The sequence below is a fragment of the Cyprinus carpio genome, chromosome B7 (genome assembly GCF_018340385.1).
Source record: "Cyprinus carpio isolate SPL01 chromosome B7, ASM1834038v1, whole genome shotgun sequence".
NCBI classification, from domain to species: Eukaryota; Metazoa; Chordata; class Actinopteri; order Cypriniformes; family Cyprinidae; genus Cyprinus; species Cyprinus carpio.
The window spans coordinates 5447552-5467748 of NC_056603.1; the positions used below are offsets into that span (position 1 = coordinate 5447552).

Consider the following 20197-nt stretch of genomic DNA (forward strand, 5'->3'; position numbering starts at 1 on the left):
TTTTTCAATAATGTTACAGTATGATTATAGAATCAAACCTGAACAAGATGTTACAAAGAGAAAAGTTGGAGTCTTTAGAGTTTATCATTTATTTCAATCATCTATTTTTCATATAATTCTACAAATTTAATCTACACTTCAGTTACTAACTGTAAGAGAACAAAAATTAACAGAAATTAGCAGTTTATTTTTTTTTTCTGTATTGAGTACCAATACACGACATGAACATCAGAATGCATCCTTTCATCTCTTTCTCTCACTGTCTGTATGTGCCACTTCCAACAATGCAAAAAAACATCCACAATGCAAAATGATCATGCTCACACACACAAGCACACACACACACACACACACACACGCACACACAGGAATACATTTCTGAGACAAAAAAAAAAAACAGCTCTAATAATTTGTCAAATAAAATACTCCAAAATTCCGAACCACCACAAAAATAAATTGGTGACACTGACACATGGACAATGCACACACAATGCACACACACACACACACAGAGATATATGAAAGGATGCATTGGTAACACTTTATGGCAAGGGAACATGAATTACCATGAATATATGCATAAATTAATGTGTGAATTATGCATTACTTCATGCATTAATATCTCATGAATTATCAGGAACTAACATGAGTTCATAGTCTTTCATTCATGACTTCATGGATGAACAACACTTTAATTAAGACATTAAGTAGGTGAGTACATCATCATGATTTATTACACATGATCATGATGTTTTCTTTGTTCACAAAAAACAAGGTCTTTAGCCTACTATCCATTGTGGATAAAGCTATGCTTATGGTAGGGTGAAGTCAGGTAAAGTGGGACACTTTTTGGTAAATTGTATTTTAAACAACCTAAATCAGTTAGAATGTATTAATATTGTATGTGTTTTGTTTAAATAGATTGTAATGAAGGCCACTATGGTGAAATTTTTTTCCAAATTTATGTATTTATTAACAAACTGTTCATCTTTAAACACCATCTGACACCCTCTTCAGCAAACTGGAAGCAATCAGGTTGAGTGGGACACTTTGTTAGGGAAAGTGGGACACTATTTTATGGTTAAAATGAACATGAGAAATACAACCCCAATTCCAATGAAGTTGGGACGTTGTGTTAAACGTAAATAAAACCAGAATATATGCATTGAAAATGTGTGGCGCATTATGAAGCGCAAAATACAACAACGGAGACCTTCAATTAAATAATACTTGGAAGGATTTTTTAAAAAATGCATTTCTGGAACTAATGCAAAAAATTGTAACATTGTAAACTTCACTCTACATTCAATGAATGGAACTTTCATTAAGCCTACATCCTTTTACCACCTTTTAACAACTTCAGTGAACACATCCAAGACAGATGAAGTCATCGTCATCCATAAGTCCGTTGAGCTCTCCGCAGGACTCATGATACCACCGTTGGCAGTGGCAGCAAGCCACCCATTCCTCATTGGCCTTTGGGTCGCTTGCATCCCCATAGACCCCCTTGCAACCAGTACATGGGTCACTTCCCTGAACTGTTTGCAGGGCAGGAACGGCAGCTTTTTGGGGGCGAACACCAGCAGGCTTACGCACTTTGGTTGTTTTTTGGTTTCTTTTTGTCTGCTTTTGGCCTGGACAAAGTTGAAGTGTTCCTGGCTTGTTAGGTGGTAGCTGGGTGGCCTCGCCATCATCCTCTTCTTTCCCCTCTCTCTCTTGTAGGTACTTCAATAAGGTCTGAGAACCTTACACAACGGAAGCCCACTCAGCTGTTGAAGTGCTGGGTAGAGAGGGTGGTCCAGTTGTGAGGGTGGAGGCATGGGGGGCTGTCCCAGTTGTGAGGGTCGAGGCATGGGGGGCTGGCCCAGTTGTGAGGGTGGAGGCATGAAGGGCTGGTCTAGTTGTGAGGGTTGAGGCATGGGGGGCTGGCCTAGTTGTGAGGGTGGAGACAAGGGGGGCTGGCCCCTTTGTGAGGGTGGAGGTATGCGCGGCTGGCCCCTTTGCGTGGGTGGAGGTATGCGCGTCCTCATCAGGCCAGCACTTCTTCCACACCAAAATAAATGTCCTTCTCTGACAACAGAAGGGTTTCTGATGTTTCCTCAATCACCCTTTCAGTGGTTTGGCTTGGCAAGAAAAGGTCAGTTGGAATGACTTTCATGGAGACAGGAAACATCCCTGAGGCTCGGAAACCTGTAGAAGAGCAATATGTATAATGTAATGATGCAATGTTAATAAGACAGTAAAAACAATGATCCACTTACTGCTAATCTTTTTATACAAATAATTCAAGACAACTGATTAAAAAGAGTCAAACCTGCTTGGGCATTCTTAACAGTGGGGGCCTTCTTCCACGCGGGGCTGAACACAGAAAAGAAGAGCTGTTTTGGAAGCTTCTTCCCGCCTGTCTTCCTTGTCCACTTGCGTCCCAGTTCCTGCCATGGTGTGTTTTTCAGGCTTCGAAACAGCGATCTGTCTGCTGGCTGGAGGGCGTGGGTGGTGTGGGGAGGATAGCTCACTACATGGATATTATTTTTCTTCATAAGCTCCAAGAATTCCAGATTGAAGACATGGCTGTAGTGGCCATCTAAGAGCAGGACATGGGGTCTTGGATCCTCCTTAGGCAGCTGCTGGACAAACTGCTGGCCCCACTCCAGAAACAGCTGGGAGTTTATCCAGCCATTATCTGACACGCGGATAATTGCTTTTTCTGGTCGTTCCTCCAGCCACTCTGCCCTGAGCCTCTTTCCCTTAAAAATGACCATTGTGGGGGTGTAAGTCCCAACCGCATTGAACCCAGCCAGGACTGTTGTCGTTTCTCCTTTTTCCCCTGATGTTACCTGGAAGCAGGACTTGCCAGTCACCCCAACAACCTTTATTGAGATGAAATGGTCCTGCAGTCCGGATTCATCGCAGTTCCACAGGTGAGATGGCATCTCCTGCATCTGTAGGTGGTGGAGGAGTGACGTGTAGGTCTGAAACCATTGCTCAACTACTGTGAGATTCATCCCAGAGGCCCTTGCAGCTGACAGTGATTCTGGCTTGCGGAGGCTCAGGTTTGGAATCCTTTTCATGAACCCCTCAAACCAGTAGTGACCGGCAGAAAAACCAGGGATGCCATTAATTTTGGCGTACTGAAACGCAATACGCCGTATATCACTGCGTTCCTGCCTTTCAGCTAACATTTTAACAAGGCTAGCCAATTCACTCTCAGCCTGAGCTGAGAGCAGGGGGCTCTTACCTGAGGCATGGCGGTAGCCACTCACCAGCCCTTTCACTCTCCTTTGCAGTGTTGATTTTGGGATGTTCCATGCCCTGGCTAGAAACCTTAATTTTGGTTTGTGTCCTTCAGTCACCCTCCTGCTCATATTCTTCAATAGCCCCTGCCATTCTCTCTTCACTCCACTGGTTTAGTTTTCTTCCTTTCCTACTTTGCTGTCTTTTCCTTTTCTGTATTGCCCTGTCACTCCTTTTTCTCTCTCTTTCTGTCCCTCTCCTCTCTGTATGGGTGCCATCTTGTGTATATTGAAAAATAAAAAAATTCTAAAAATTTTATATTCAGACACATTATTATTACTTATAACTTTAAAATGTTATCTTCTTGTTCATGAAATGGCTGCACTTTGTTTGCTAGCATTAGCCCTAAAACTGTCCCCACTCAACCCGAAATGCACTGTCCCACTCAACCTAACACTGTCAGGTTGAGTGGGACAGTGCTGTGAATCTAATTTTCACAAATATTTTATACAGTTAGATGCTCATTGTTATTAATCTCTAATACACAGACAGTATAAATGTATGTAAAAGTAAAAGTTTTATTGTTACATCATAAGTGACAGAATTATCAACCTTATTATTCTGAAATAGATTTACACTTGCCAGGTGGCTTACCGTGAGGTCCCAGGAGTCAAGCAATTTGAAAAATAACAACCGGACCACATCTGTGATGTCACACCAATCACAACCTTTATTTCATATCCAATAGACATTCAGCTACAACACAGTAACAATTGTTGTGATTGGCTTACAAAATTAACCCTTTACAGTACCCAAAAGCTTAAGTGTCCCACTCAACCTGATGTCCCACTCTACCTGAATTCACCCTACATGATTCAAAAAAAGCATTATTTTGTGCACGTAAGACTACTTGAATTATTAAAGAAATATACAAAAATCTACATTACCTCATGCATGCATACAGGCTAGAACAGGATATCATTAGCCGCTTTTCCACTGTCGGGCCAGTGCGAGCCAGGGCTTAAAACGGGCCGGGCAGGGCTAATAGCCTCGGGCCAATGGCACGAGGCCAAAATAGAGCTGCGTTTCCACAGTTGGGCCAGAAGCTCCTCTGCGCTTCACTAAAACCTGCCCTTTACACGCCTCTCAGGAACAATGTCATGCAATCCAATCATTTCACCTACAAAAAGAAGTTATCAGAAAACTAATGAGAAATAAATCACTGGAACATGCGGCATCACAAAACGAACATGATAACAGTGGCCTTTTGTTTGCATGCTTTGTTAAAAGCATATTGAATACAGACCAAAGATTACCTGTTAGATTTACCCAAAATGAATTATATTTTATATTTAAACATTAAAGAGACATCAGAGCCAGCGGCACATATCAGAAGGACTAGCCGAGTTGAGACTGTTCTAGGCGGATACATGATCACTGAGCTCCTGATGATTTATTTTTTATGTTTGTATATGAAATCGACGAAACACATTTTTAAATAGGCGTTGTCTTTATAAATAAACCACAGATTTGAGTTTTAAAACAACATTCTCGCCTGAAATACTTTTAAAACTACATTTCATGACACAATAACAGTAATATTTTGAAAATGATCCAAATAAATGGTGGTTGAAATCACAGTGCTGTGTGAACTCAACCAATCAGCATGTTTAGCGCCCAAGGCCCGCCCCCGAAAGTTCCAATGTCATGCAATCCAATCATTTCACCTACAAAAAGAAGTTATCAGAAAACTAATGAGAAATAAATCACTGGAACATGCGGCATCACAAAACGAACATGATAACAGTGGCCTTTTGTTTGCATGCTTTGTTAAAAGCATCAATGTTTTACTATAAGTGATACATTGAGCATAATGAATTAATTTATCAGGCTTGAAAATTTGTCAGAAATAAATGTATTTCTATTTTATTTATTTTTAACGCTGAAGCGTTATGAACATAGCCTGCTTATTCAGTCGAGACTGTTTCTGTTTATTTGTAGTCACATACATCACATTTAGAATGAATGATAATTTATCTATTTTTATAAAAGCTCCCGAACAAAAACCATTATTATATTTTTATGACATAGGCTACGTGGAGCTAAACTCTTGAGATGAGACTTACGACAGATAAAATATGTTACTACACTACTACTAATGAGAATAAGAAGCTGACGTCTGATTTCTTCAAGTGGTTGCATTTACCATGTTTACTATGGTAACGTTAATACCTAGCGTGCATATTCTTTTGCATCGCTTATAAATATTTCTGCCTTTTATGGTGATTATAATCCACATCGGATCGGATCAAGTTATTTCAAACACTCGCTGCCGACTAAGAGTGAGTTTTGAGCTCAACTTATTTAAAAAAGTTTTAAATGCTGGTGTTATAGCTGTAGCTTTATGAAATGATCCGCGGCGCTGACACTCTCCAGACGCGGAGAAACTTTGCCTTTGTTCATAACCACTCCTCTAGCCCCAGCTGGCCTGCTTTGGCCCAAGGTTTTCGTCGGGCCAAAAAACCCTGGCCGTTGGCCCCGAGGAAGCCCTGGCGAGGTACGATCAAGCCCCGGAAGTGACAGTGGAAACGTGACTGGCCCTGGCACGCACTAGCACGCCCGCTTTTGGCCCCACAGTGGAAACGCAGCTATTCAGTGTGAGAACTAATGTTTTTCATTAAATATGATATGATTTATCAAGCATGTTCATGTGAAACTGCTCTGAAAGAAAAGGTTAAGGAGTTGAGGAGCTGGGCCCCCAGAAGTCTAGGATCGGCTCTGCAAACACAGCACTGAGATTGAGTTTTACCAGCACTGATATTTTGTCAGAATCGTATTTAATTGAATATCATTGATTATCTTCATGAGCGCTGTCTCTGTGCTGTGATGCGGTCAGAAACCAGATTGAAAATTGCTCAGGTTTCATTTAAAAAGAAAACTCAAAACAAGCAAAGACTTAAAGAGACAGCGCTTGACTGTGTGACGTCACATTGGTTGATGAGAATATGGCCATGTGTTGTATGTTGTGGTTGAAAGTGCTTCTCTGGGCAGCAATGAAGGTTTTTATTATTAAGGGAAAACTAAATCCAAAACTGCATGGCCCTGTGTGAAAAAGTGTTTGCCCCTAAACCTAATAACTGGTTGGGCCACCCTTAGCAGCAACAACTGCAATCAAGCGTTTGCGATAATTTGCAATGAGTCTGTTACAGCGCTGTGGAGGAATTTTGGTCCACTCATCTATGCAGAATTGTTGTAATTCAGCCACATTGGAGGGTTTGGGAGCATGAACCGCCTTTTTAAGTTCATGCCACAGCATCTCAATAGGATTCAGGTCAGGACTTTGACTAGGCCACTCCAAAGTTTTCATTTTGTTTTTCTTCAGCCATCCAGAGGTGGACTTGCTGGAGTGTTTCAGATCATTGTCCTGCTGCAGAACCCAAGTTCGCTTCAGCTTGAGGTCACGAACAGATGGCCGGACATTCTCCTTCAGGATTTTTTGGTAAATAGCAGAATTCATGGTTTCATTTATCACAGCAAGTCTTCCAGGTCCTGAAGCAGCAAAACAGCCCCAGACCATCACACTACCACCACCATATTTTACTGTTGGTATGATGTTCTTTTTCTGAAATGTGTTACTTTTACACCAGACGTAATGGGACACATACCTTCCAAAAAGTTAAACTTAAACAGAGTATTTTCCCAAAAGTATTTTCCCATCAAGATGTTTTCTGGCAAAACTGGCCTTTATGTTCTTTTTGCTCAGCAGCAGTTTTCGTCTTGGAACTCTGCCATGCAGACCATTTTTGCCCAGTCTCTTTCTTATGGTGGAGTCATGAACACTGACCTTAACTGAGGCAAGTGAGGCCTGCGGTTCTTCGAATGTTGTTGTGGGGTCTTTTGTGACCTCTTGGATAAGTCGTCGCTGTGCTCTTGGGGTAATTTTGGTCGGCCGGCCATTCCTGGGAAGGTTCTTCACTGTTCCATGTTTTATCATTTGTGAATAATGGCTCTCACTGTGGTTCACTGGAGTCCCAAAGCTTTAGAAATGGCTTTATAACCTTTTCCAGACTGATAGATCTCAATTACTTTCTTTCTCATTTGTTTCTGAATTTCTTTGGATCTCAGCATGATGTCTAGCTTTTGAGGATCTTTTGGTCTACTTCACTTTGTCAGGCAGGTCCTATATAAGAGATTTCTTGATTGTGAACAGGTGTGGCAGTAATCAGGTCTGGGTGTGGCTAGAGAAATTGAACTCAGGTGTGATAAACCACAGTTTTAACAGGGGGACAAACACTTCTTCACACAGGGCCATGCTATTTTGTTAAAGTACCGGGAAGATTAGGAAAATAGTCTGGTGACGTAGGTCTGCGCGTGTTTCTCAATACAATGTATGCAAATTTCAGACTTGCATCCTCGGTAGTTCGGACTCTGCGAGTTCGACTCGGGAGTGTGATCTCCCGCGGACGGGAGGACGCAAGTCCAGTAATTCTGCAAACAGCAGCGTACTTTATAACATCAGTCAGCTCGCCTTGGCTACTTCAAGTTTTCCTCACTGTATATTTACAATAAGACGAAATAGAATATGAAATACCACTGCCTCCTTTCGTTTTCATTTAAACATATAATAACCGCAGAAATGTACTTAGTTCATGGTAATGTGTATATTACAGCCTACATAACAATGAAACGAAATATTATATCAATTTTCTTTTTTTTTTCATTTTAACATATAGATAAATTGAATACAGACCAAAGATTACCTGTTAGATTTACCCAAAATGAATTATATTTTATGTTTAACCATTAAAGAGACATCAGAGCCAGCGGCACATATCAGAAGGTCTAGCCGAGTTGAGACTGCTCTAGGCGGATACATGAGCACTGAGCTCCTGCTGATCACGTGGAGCTGACCGTCTCCGAAATCGACGAAACACATTTTTAAATAGGCGTTGTCTTTATAAATAAACCACAGATTTGAGTTTTTACAACAACATTCTCGCCTGAAATACTTTTAACACTACATTTCATGACACAATAACAGTAATATTTTGAAAATGATCCAAATAAATGGTGGTTGAAATCACAGTGTGCTGTGTGAAACTCAACCAATCAGCATGTTGTTTAGCGCCCAAGGCCCGCCCCCGAAAGTTCCGGAACTTTGAACAAGTACCTCGCCAGCAGGGACTTTCTGAGGGGCATTTTTTTTACCCAGAACTTTATTTAGATCCTGGTTCCTTACACACCAAGTACCATCCCAAAGTCCCTAGTTCCTGGATAAAGTTCCAGCGGTGGAAACGCAGCTTATGATTAGCTCATCTCACCTCTTGTCTGACAAGTCTTCGGGTTTGAGTCGTTCCTTTTTCACGTGACAGACCCATACGCGTAACCAATGCAGTCTGAGCCAGAAAGAGAATTGATTAGTTCATCTCATGAGTCTTTCGGGTTTGAGTCGTTCCTTAATCACGTGACAGACCCATAAGCTTTTACCATAGACTGGAGTTACCCTGGCAACAAATCTCTGTACTATTATTTTTAATTTTTTTGTCTTTATGATTTTAAGTGTACTCCCTTAATGTTTTAATTTTTGTATTGTTTATTAATAATAATAATAATAATAATAATAATAATAATAATAATAATAATAATAAGACTGTATAAAAGGCTTTAACCTATCGTTCGTTCTTTTGTCACGTGACAGCATTGGATAGAGAAATTAATTTACAAGCTTGCTTACAAACGGGTGCATAGTCATTATTATTGTCATCATCATCATCAATTATTATTTACTCTTATGGTTACTGCATTTCTGGTCTCAAATTGTAGCTTTTTACTTCGTACAGTTTATAAATGTATGAATTTCTGTCATGATGGTTATTTTCTATACACTGAATGTTGTAACAAAGGTAATAAAGAGTATTTATTAATGAACACATATGATTATGGTGGGTTTAATTTCCTTGATTTCTCTTCTTTGAACAACACTTTCAAAATGAATTGGATTAGACAGTTTTTGTGTAGTCCAAACTCAACCTGGAATTTTATCCCCAATTACTACTTTTCCAAATTAGGTGGTCTCACTTTCCTATTGATCTGTAATTATAATATTGCTAGAATCCCTTACAATTTATCTAAATATCATAAACAGGCATTACTTGCATGGTCATTAATTTTTAAGCACCCCTCACCGGTACTTCATTTGGAACAATTAAGACATTTTATATAAGAGAAAATCTTTGTTTTTTAATAACTGGTTTGAGAATTTTTTTTTTGGTTGTTTCCCAATTATTTAACTCGGAAGATATTATTTTAAGTTACAAAGAATTTTTATGTAAATGTAATTTTCCAGTAACTCCCAAAGAATTCACCATTGTCATGGACGCTATTCCTAAAGGAGCTGTTCTGCTTTTAAGGGACTCTGTTAGATCATCCAGCACTTTATCTTTATCTTTAGACCCATTTGAAATCCCAGGAAGAAAACTATGCTTTTTGTCACATACTTCATCACGTAACTGTAAGATAAGATATCTTTTTCAAAAGGAGCTTGTAACAACTCCATATGTGGTGTCTTATTGGAGGAATGTGTTTGATCGTATTGATTGGAAAAAAGTATGGACTCTGTCTTTGGAATTCATAATAACTAACAAGGTTAGAGAAATCTCATTCAAATTGTTACAAAGAAAAGGTTTAAATCAGACATAGATACAAGCTGTTGTTTTTGTGGTGACCCTAATGAAACTGCTATACATATCTTTTGGGACTGTCCTCACACACAGCTATTTTGGATTGAATTCTCTAATGATATCCATCGCAGTGTGCTCCAATATTTAAATGAATATTTTATTATTAACCTAATATGACTTCTTGCAAAATTTCATATTCACCACAGTAAATTCACTCGTCAAAACCCTTTATATATTGTTTTTTTTTTAAAAAAGAGGTTCAACAGTATATCCAAACTATTTAATCTTCCAAAAATCTTAAAGCAGATAAAACTGTTTAATCTTTTTAAGGCGGTTTAATCTTTTTAATTTATTTTGTTGAAGCTTTCGTTTAGTATTATTCATTTTTATGTATATGTGGCGGCTTGAGACTAGAGGTACACTAAAAATTTAGGAGAGTCACTGACTACGCCACCCCGGGGCCTCTTTCCGGGGAAAATACCCTTTAAACAAGAACAAGGCTCAGAGGTTCGTTATATCAGAGTCAGGTATCAGACATGGGTTGAGTGTAAAACAAAAACAAAACAAAAAAAAACTACTTTCTCATTAATGAGAAAAATATCAAATTTTATTTAACACGACAACACCGATAAATCAAAAGAATCTACACACAAAATGACACACAAACGCTCACTTCAGAATGGGGCGCTGGCTCTCCTTGGCAGAAATGATAAAGCAATCATATGTGCACACTCACGCCACACCGCACTGTGAGCACAGCACTCGAGCGAAAAGAACCCACCACCACAATCGGGAAGAGACGCTAATCTTCTGCAACTAGCTGCCCCAATTCTGAAAGTAAGAGAAACAAAAAGTAACAAAACACGCAGTAAACCAATCATATCCACAACATTAAACAGAGCCCCAGACAATCTAAAACAATTTTAAAAGAGTTCGCCACATCAGTTTGACTCGTTGAATCAAGGTGCCGCGTCCGGTCACCCGACAATGCTAGGATGGACAGAAATGGGCAAACACCGCTAACAATATCACAAAGAAAAACACATTCTATAGGCTGCCCTTAGGTTGCACACACATAAGAAATAAACAAACAAAAATAAACTTGAATCACACAAAATATATTATATATGGATAATTTACCCAGCACAACTCAAATCAATAGGAAAAATATAAACCACACAACAACAATCAACTCACAGGAAAATCAATGTTTAAAGAAAACAAACTGCAGAAAGGAATGGTGACAGTTAGGTGGCTGATCTAATATTTGGACGCCACTGGAGGCTTTTGATTCAAATTGGTTACTCACAGCACATAATCGATGATACAAGCACCACGCCAACGGCCCGCAATCATCGGTCCAGCTATCGCAAGCCGTTTTAGCATTTAAAACTTGGTTTGACTATCCATAAATATAATTTCGGATAGGTCACAATTCTAATTCGGATAGTAATAATTATAATTCGACTAGTCACAATGACAATTAGAGATATCTGCAATTATAATTGCACTAGTAAGAAATAGGATTAAAGATATCTCTAAATACTTTATGACTAGTCAAAACTCCATTTAAGATATCTGTAATTACTTTATAGATATCTTCAACAGACGCGTCATACATCCACAAATGTAATTAGAGATATCTCTAATTCAGTTTCGGCTAGTCACAATTATAGTTTAAAATATCTGAATTGAAATTGCACCTAATCGAAATGCTGTTGTGTGACATCAGAATAAATTTACTCATCTCCTCCCCACCTAGTCTGCTAACTGCTAATAACATAAAAAAAGTCTGCTTTTGTTGTCACGGAGAGAAAAGATACTGGATGAAGTGCTTCGTGGATTATTAAATGAATCTGGATGCAGCCTTGTGTGGTAAAAGTTCTCCAGCGTGCATGTATGTATAGCGCTGCGTTTTAACTGAATCATGTTGCAAAACAGACCAAATGTAGTGTAATGTTCAATAAAGGCAGAAAATCACAAACTGCTCATCTGAATTTATTTATTATATATTTAGACAATGAAAAACAATGTTTATTTATTTATTTATTTAAAGAAAGATAGTCCTACCTTTAAAAAAATGAAGGTAGGCCTAATTTGCAGATTTTATCTTACCATTCATTCTGACTGTTTTTCCTCAGAATTGCGATAGCTATATAGACAATGCGAGACAATATATATATATATATATATATATATATATATATATATATATATATATATATATAACTGAGATAGAAAGTAGCTATTTCTTTATTAATTAATTTATTAATTTCTTTATGTAGTGGCGGAAACGAGCTTCCATAAATAGCCCACAAGGTGGGAATATTGTATTGTATTTTAGCAAGAGGTCCATGATGATGATATTCTGCTGTGTTCAGTGATGAGCGCCAATGTATTCTTTTATGCAGCGGCTATTTGCACTAGGTGTAAATAGCATATTTTCTTAGCGATAGATGCTATTTACACTAAGTGTAAATAGTAATGAATTTTTTTTTACACTAAGTAAAAATAGCAGTATTTTTTTAACGATGTGCCATTTACACTAAGTGCAAATAATTATAGATTATATTTACACTATGTTTAAATAGCAAGATTTTCTGCTATTTATACTACTTATTTCAAATAATGGCAATTATCTGCACCTCAGTATTGTAGTACATTATAAAACAGTACACAATAATAACTTGGTGAGTGTAAATGATCATTTTAATTAAATTTTTTAAATAGATGCCACCTTACTGGGACAATAAAGCCCTCCCTACACCTACCCTAACCCTACCAAATATTTCTTTTCAACCTTTTAATTGTTTCCTTAATTTTTATTGAAAATAAATGCCTTTCCGATACGATATGAGATTTGAAAAAGGACAAAAAATATTTGGCAAAAGGCGGACGCGAATTCGGGTCGATTGCGTCAAAACGCACACACTTTAACCACTAATCCAGTACAATTGATACTGAGTTTACGTCGTTTATCAGTGTTAACTATCTCAATCACATGTTGGTGGGCGATAGTGTAACTAGCCTCTGGCAACAAGACAGGATTGCACTAAGTGTAAATAGACACTGATTCTTTTAACATTATATTAAATGTTGCAACGGCTGACATGAGGTTTATACATGTGTTTGTTTGTAAATAAAGGCTAACAAAATTTAATCCACAGCACACACGTCTCAACATTACGATATAAAACAGGTTCAAAAGCCTATTTAAGTCCTCTCTGTATAGCCTACCACTTTTACACATGCTCCAGCTACATTTTTATTTCCATACTTTTGAATTACTTCTGTATAAAACAGTTTAAAATCACCCAAAGACGCAGCACCTTTATTATACAACTCTTAGACAAAACTGCGGATGACAACAGTTTCCAAGCCAGGATTGGTAAAATAAAATGTTTAAGGTGGGGCTCAACAAAGGTGTATTTGCATGCACATTGTAGATATCTATAAACGTATTTTGAATAGTCAAATTGTTAATTCCAGATATCTACATTGCAATTACGCCTAGTCACAAGGCTAAATGCAGATATCTCTAAATATAATTCTTCCTAGTCAAAAATCTGATTTGGATATCCATTATTAAATTGCAGATATCTTTAAATGTGTTTTGAATAGTCATAATTCCATTTCAAGATATCTTTAAATATGATTTGCCTAGTCAAAATTCCAATTCAAGATATCTACAACTGTAATTTGACTAGTCATAAATGAATTGCAGATATCTACAAATGTATTTTGGATATCTTTAAAAATTTTGAATTAAAGATATCTTAAATTGTATTTTGACTAGTCAAATCATATTTAAAGATATCTTGAATTGGGATTACGACTAGTCAAAAACTTATTTGAAGATATCTCTAATTGAATTATCACTAGTCAAATTGTAGTTTGAGATATCTTTAATTAGAGTTTTGACTAGGCAAATCATATTTAAAGATATCTTGAATTGTGATTATGACTAGTCAAAACTAATTTGAAGATATCTGCAAATATTTTTCAATGGAAGTCAATGGAAGATTATGACTAGTCGTAATAGCATTGTAGATATCTGGAATGTGTATTGTGACTAGTCAAAATGACATTGTAGATATCTTCAATGCATATTACGGCTAGTCATAATCACACTGTAGATATCTTAATTCCAATTACGACGAGTCATAATTGCAATATAGATATCTGGAATTACAATTGTGACTATCCGAAATTATATTTATGGATAGTCAAAAACAAGTTTTAAATGCTAAAACGGCTTGCGATAGTCCAGCTGATGTAGCGCGTTCAACACCATGAACATGACCAGTGGACGAGAGAACAAGCACAGCGCGTCGACACGCGAGCTGAAAGAGTTAATGATGCTCGTCTGCCGGTTCAATAGAGCAGACAAACTCATACAGTCCCGTCTCACTTTAGATCCTGAAAACAGGATATTATCACTGCGACAAATCCGATGATGTCGAAATCGGCAGCAAAAACAATGCAGACAGCACAAGGAACATCCGCATAGAGGTTTAGATGAACCCAGAGCCCACTGTAACGTCCCTTTGCACGTTGGCCCGCACCTTAAATATAAAAATATAACAAAATATGAATTTGGCCAGCCCGGCTACTAGCAATCATATATTCGTTAACGGTTAGTGCGATCCACACGGCACCAAAACTGCTGTGTACTAAACACGCATCAAATCGACGGCATCCCACAAAGTCCCCCTGTCCAACCTTTAATAAGAAAACCCATGTAATCCCTGTGAGACAAGCCCACGAGCAAATCATGCTACAGTCACTGCCAACAGCTCTTACCATACAAACATTAGGCTTGTTTGAGATGCGCCTCGCCTCGCCTGAAATGTAGGCGAGAGTAGGCGGCTGCAGTGAGGGTAGGAGTGAAATAAACGCAGTCAAGACGGACAGTTCTGAGCTCTCGAAGTGGAACAGATACCTACGAGATCAAAGGCAGCTATCGCGTTATTCTCACTCACGTGCTGTGTTGCTAATAAACATGATATAATTTCAGTTCTGTTGCTTTTATATGAAAATAAATATGATGAACAAGACACTCAAGGTGCTTGCTATTTAATTCCATACGAAAGCAGTATTTATCATCAGTTTTTACTTTAATACAAACATGTATTTTAGATTTTTATAGAAATATGACAACAATCACATATCTCACACATATATCGCACTGTAATAGTGTTTGGGAAGATTCATGAATAATTTAAATACATAATCACATGAAATCAGATAAAAAAATAAAATATTTTAGAAGAGGACGCAGCATCACAGTTGTCTGAACCAATGAGCTTTAAGCTGTGTCGTCAGTCAGTTGTTTCCCATCATGCTTTTGATCATCAAATCAGATAAAAAAATAAAAGCGCTCGACTGCTCAATCCGGCACAGCCGCCTCGCCGTCGCGAGAGTTTTTTGGCACACGTCAGCATGACATCAGAGCAAGGCGGACGTAATTCGGACACTTTTCTAACCGGCATGCATCTCGCGGTGATCACCGGTGAATCGGTTCTGCGCAGATTTTGCTCATCTCAAACAAGCCTAATAACGCGTCCCGCCGGAAACACGGTGTCTCGCTCAAATGATGCAGACAGAACAAAACCCATAGCGACACCCCTATATACGGAAGACTCTTAAATTGTCTGCGTTCCATCAACAAGTCCTCCTATGTTGGAAATTAGCATTTTCTCACAATTTTAGTCCACACAAAACTTGTATTTGGAACAATCGTTTTATTTTGCACCATAACAAATCTTTATTTTATGAAAACTGGTTTCAATATAATTTCCCTATTGGACCTGACGGATAGTTATGGAAATGTTCTCAATTACAAGGATTTCTGTTTAAAACATGGATTTGTATGTCATCCTAAAGAGTTTTACAATGTTGTAAATGCCATACCAAAAAACATGGTATTGTTAGTAAAAGGGATTCTTTCACATTACTCTGTGACATTCTCTCTCCCATCTCCTTGTCTGGGTGAATTGTTTATTAGAGATCATAAATGTAACAACAAATATATTAGAAGTGTCTTCATTAATAAACTTCATCCAAATAGAATTAAACGATATTATGTTTTCAAAGAATTTAACCATAAAGAGGTGAAGGAAATGAGAATGAATTATCTTACCTTTCCAAGTCTCCCTAAAGTGAAAGAACTTCATGTTTAAAATTATAAATGATATATACCCATCTAAAGAACTTCTCAAATCAAAATTTGATATTGGAGAAAACTCTTGTCAATTCTGTGAAATTGATATTGAAACCACTGAACATATATTTTTTTATTGTAATTACTCAAAGTTGTTTTGGACTCAATTGTGCAGTAAAATGTCATGTATAATTACATGGGTAAATCCCCTTGAATACAAACAAATTAAGTTTGGTGTGCTTAAGAAAGATTGTTTACAACATTACTTGGTTAACAACCTTTTTGAAGTTGCTAAATACTTCATTTATAAATGCGGATTTCTGAAAACCCCTCCATCCTTTCCTCACTTTTCTAATGAACTTAATTTTTTTGCTGCTTCTCTTGATGCTCTTTCAAACAAAAAAGCTACTACAGTTGCCAGGTTCTTCAGTGAGCTAAGTGCCTTATAACTCCTTGCTACCCCTTGTAAGAAATTACTTATCTATAATTGCTTCTATTGTTTTTATTTTTTTCCTTTTATTTTATTGTAATGTTTTTTTATTATTATTATTTATTTTTATTTTATCCCTTATTGCAATTCGTGATTGTACATTTAATGTATATCATCAGTATTACAGATTATAATTGCAATATGTCTGCCTCGGAGAATTGCTAATATTATTTGTTCAGTACCTACTTTGTATGTACATTTGTTCATTTGCTATTAATAAAAAATAAAAAAATAAAAAAAAACCTATATACGGAAGGGACGCAATTAAAGGGCACTCCCCCTACATATTAAATAACCCGACAGAAATAAACAGTACTGCTACATATACATACGTCTGTAAATGGTGCTTTGCATGTAATGCCACTTCTTTGTATGCAATATTGAGATTCTCTGTACTTTTATCTTTGGTACCTTGGCATTAATAAAATAAAATAAAAAAAGAACTAATCAATTTTCTTTCCGGCTCAGACTGCATTGACTGAAACAGGTGAACTAGACTAATTCCAGTACAGAACATATAGATTTTTGCGCGTGCGCGACTGAACAAATCACTCCCCAAGACGACTCGTTCTTCACGAGTCACATTAAAGATTCGTTCAAAATGAACGAATCGTTCAAACGACCCATCACTAGGGGCAACACGTGCAGCCCCGCCCCAGATGCAGGCTGCAGCCGGGTGCTTCTCGTTGAAAGTGCTTCTCTGGGCAGCAGTGAATCCATCAGTGAATCGACTCTCGTATCGGTTCATGAGTCCTGTGACGTCATTGTGTGTGTTGATGTTAAATGATGGAGAATCTCCACCATCAGTTCTCATGATGAGCTTCAAAACACAGAAAAACACTTTCAGTTCAAACTCTAGACATGTTTCAGTGATCGGCATTGTGTTGAATGAATGGAAATGCTTCATATCTGTGTTTCTTCTGGTTTTTAGTGCTGATGTCCTTCATCCACGCTGGACTCACTCGAGGTACTGTGCTGTACTGCAGTATTTGATTTATTAAACAAATGTGAATTGTGTTGTAGTACTTTATTTGTCTACATGGATCATATGAGGATCCCACATTTATCTCTTTGCTGATGATTTATGTCTATATTTTGCTGTCAGTCACCTTCTCTCAGAATCATTTGTCTGTGCAGTTCCTCATGCTGCTAAAACACTGATAAAAAAAAAAAAATAGTTTAAAATGTTAGTTTGTTGTAAAATTGTAAAAATCTCTGTGCACTGTAATTAATGACTAATGTGCAGTTCAGGGTCATTTTAGATGCCAAATGATGGGTGGGTGGATAAATAAATAAATAAATAAATAAATAAAGTTCCCCTCTGTCACAGTCTCAAGGTTTCAACACAAGATTTTTTTTAAGGGTATCCAAGTCCATATAACAGTGTGCACTTTAACACAAACAACAACCGACAATGAACTGAGAAAACAAAGGAACTGAAGTTTACACAGATAATGAAGTAAAAGGTGAACAGGTGTGATGATCAAATGAACTGTCAGTGTAACTACGTAAAGAGAGCAGGAAACTAGAACAAAGACAACAGTCATGAAACAAAACCAAATAAAAGTCCATAAGGAAGTTAAAACTATAAAACATTCACAATGTAGAGCACTAGTGAGCTGAAAAAAAAGAAAACCAAACAAACAAAAAAAAAAAAAAACCTACAGTGGAGAACATAAGTGAAGGAGTGACATTGTAACACATCCACAACAGAGTAATATTGTGACAAAATTGCAAAAATGCTACTTTAGTACAATTGAAATACATAAATGAATAAAAAATGAACTTTGACACAGATTAATTTTGTTTTTCTTATTATAAAAATGATTTTTAATAATGTCACAACATAAAGCTAAAAGAGTCATGGAGTGATCATTGCAGTCATCTAGTGGCTATAGTTGAAATTTCATGTTATTTTATTTTATGGCAGCAATCTACCACTAAACCAACACAGACTCATTGTCCATGTTATCTCCATGAATGAAAGACAGAATGTACATCAAAAGATAAACAAAAATAAATAAATAAACCTATTCAAAAAGATATTCTATTTATGCAAAATTAAATACCAAAAAACATTCAAAAACTGCACAGCTGTAGTAGACCTCGTGACCCATAGTCAGAATTACAATGTTGCACCATTACAAATAATATATATGCTTCGTGAGCTCTTAAAAACAAACAAACAAACAAAATTCTAACACTAGCGTTGTCTTTTATTTATTTATTTATTTATTTATTTTTTCTCTCTTCTGTCTCCTTGTTTTCTGGTTAGACTTGTCTTGTTAGACTAACCAGGACTTGTCACATCTCTTACACTGATGCTCTTTTGTTGCTTCGATGGTTCTCATTTGTAAGTGGCTTTGGACTAAAACTTCTGCTAAATAATTAAATGTAAATGTAGATGCTTTATTGAAACCTCTGACTGAAAACAATCCCACCTACCGCCAGAACAGGAACTGTTCAATAATGTTTTAATAACTTTCTCATTTCAAAATACAATTGACAAAACAAAGAAATGAATTAAACATTTTACATTTATTTCAACTTTTATCATATCATATCTACTTTTAATCATAATGGCATCACTATCAGCTACATCAGATTTTCAGTTCAGAGCCTGTTTTCTTCTGTTCACAGATTTACCTTCACTGACTGTGACTCCAGACAGTCCTGTATTCACTGGAGAGACAGTCAACCTGACCTGTGTGATTGAGTCTAATCACAGTGACTGGATATATGAGTGGTATAAAGACAGTGTAATGTTACAGACGTCTGATCGTTACACTGTAAACAGAGACACTCTCACTATCAGAGGAGTAATTACATCTGATCAGGGTCAGTACATGTGTAAAGGACGGACAGATGAAGGAACAATCTCATCACAATCAAACTCTGTTTCTCTCACTGTGGAGGGTGAGTTGAATATCATTGTACTGAACTCTCTCTAGGTAACACTACAATAAAGGTACATGAATAATAATGTACTAACACTTGAATTAATACTTACTTCAACATGAACTCATGATTAGTGAAGACATGAGCAAATTATTAATCAAGAGCATCTTAACTATGACTGAAATCATATGGATTCATGAAGAACGTCTCAGGTTACGAATGTAACCATGGTTCCCTGAGTAGGGAACGAGACACTGCGTCCTCTAGGGGTCGCTATGGGGAACACCTCGTCGTGACCCGTGTCTGAAGCATACAAATGAAAAAAACACCAACGAGTTGGCCGGCGACAGCCTCTGACGTCACTACCGGTGCGACTATAAGACAGGCACTGGGAAAACATGTCATTCACTTCTTCGTCTGAAGCTTGCGTCCGAAGCATGGCAGGGAGCTAGAGGACGCAGTGTCTCGTTCCCTACTCAGGGAACCATGGTTACATTCGTAACCTGAGACGTTCCCTTTCAAGGGAACTTCGAACTGCGTCCTCTAGGGGTCGCTATGGGGAACAGTATACCCACTCCGCCATGCTGAGGGGAGTGCAGGCCAGAATCATGGCGAACACTAAGTACCAACTCTACCATTTCAATGGGAGTTGCCCCCGGGACGTTTAGACGGCTGTCTGTGACAATACCCCTTACGGCCAAAGGCCTAAGCTACATACCCAACTTAATTGTT

At 37.6% G+C, this 20197-nt stretch overlaps 1 protein-coding gene across 1 annotated transcript in view; it reads left to right on the forward strand.

The window, feature by feature from the left end:
- Nucleotides 1-19518, forward strand: part of LOC109076007 (obscurin-like) — a 56983-nt gene extending 37465 nt beyond the window's left edge. Inside the window, exons 2-3 of the mRNA XM_042726718.1 lie at nucleotides 17499-17534; nucleotides 19208-19518. Of these exons, the coding sequence (XP_042582652.1) occupies nucleotides 17499-17534; nucleotides 19208-19518 (347 nt within the window). The remainder of the gene's footprint in view (nucleotides 1-17498; nucleotides 17535-19207) is intronic.
- The last annotated feature ends 679 nt before the right edge of the window (nucleotides 19519-20197 follow it).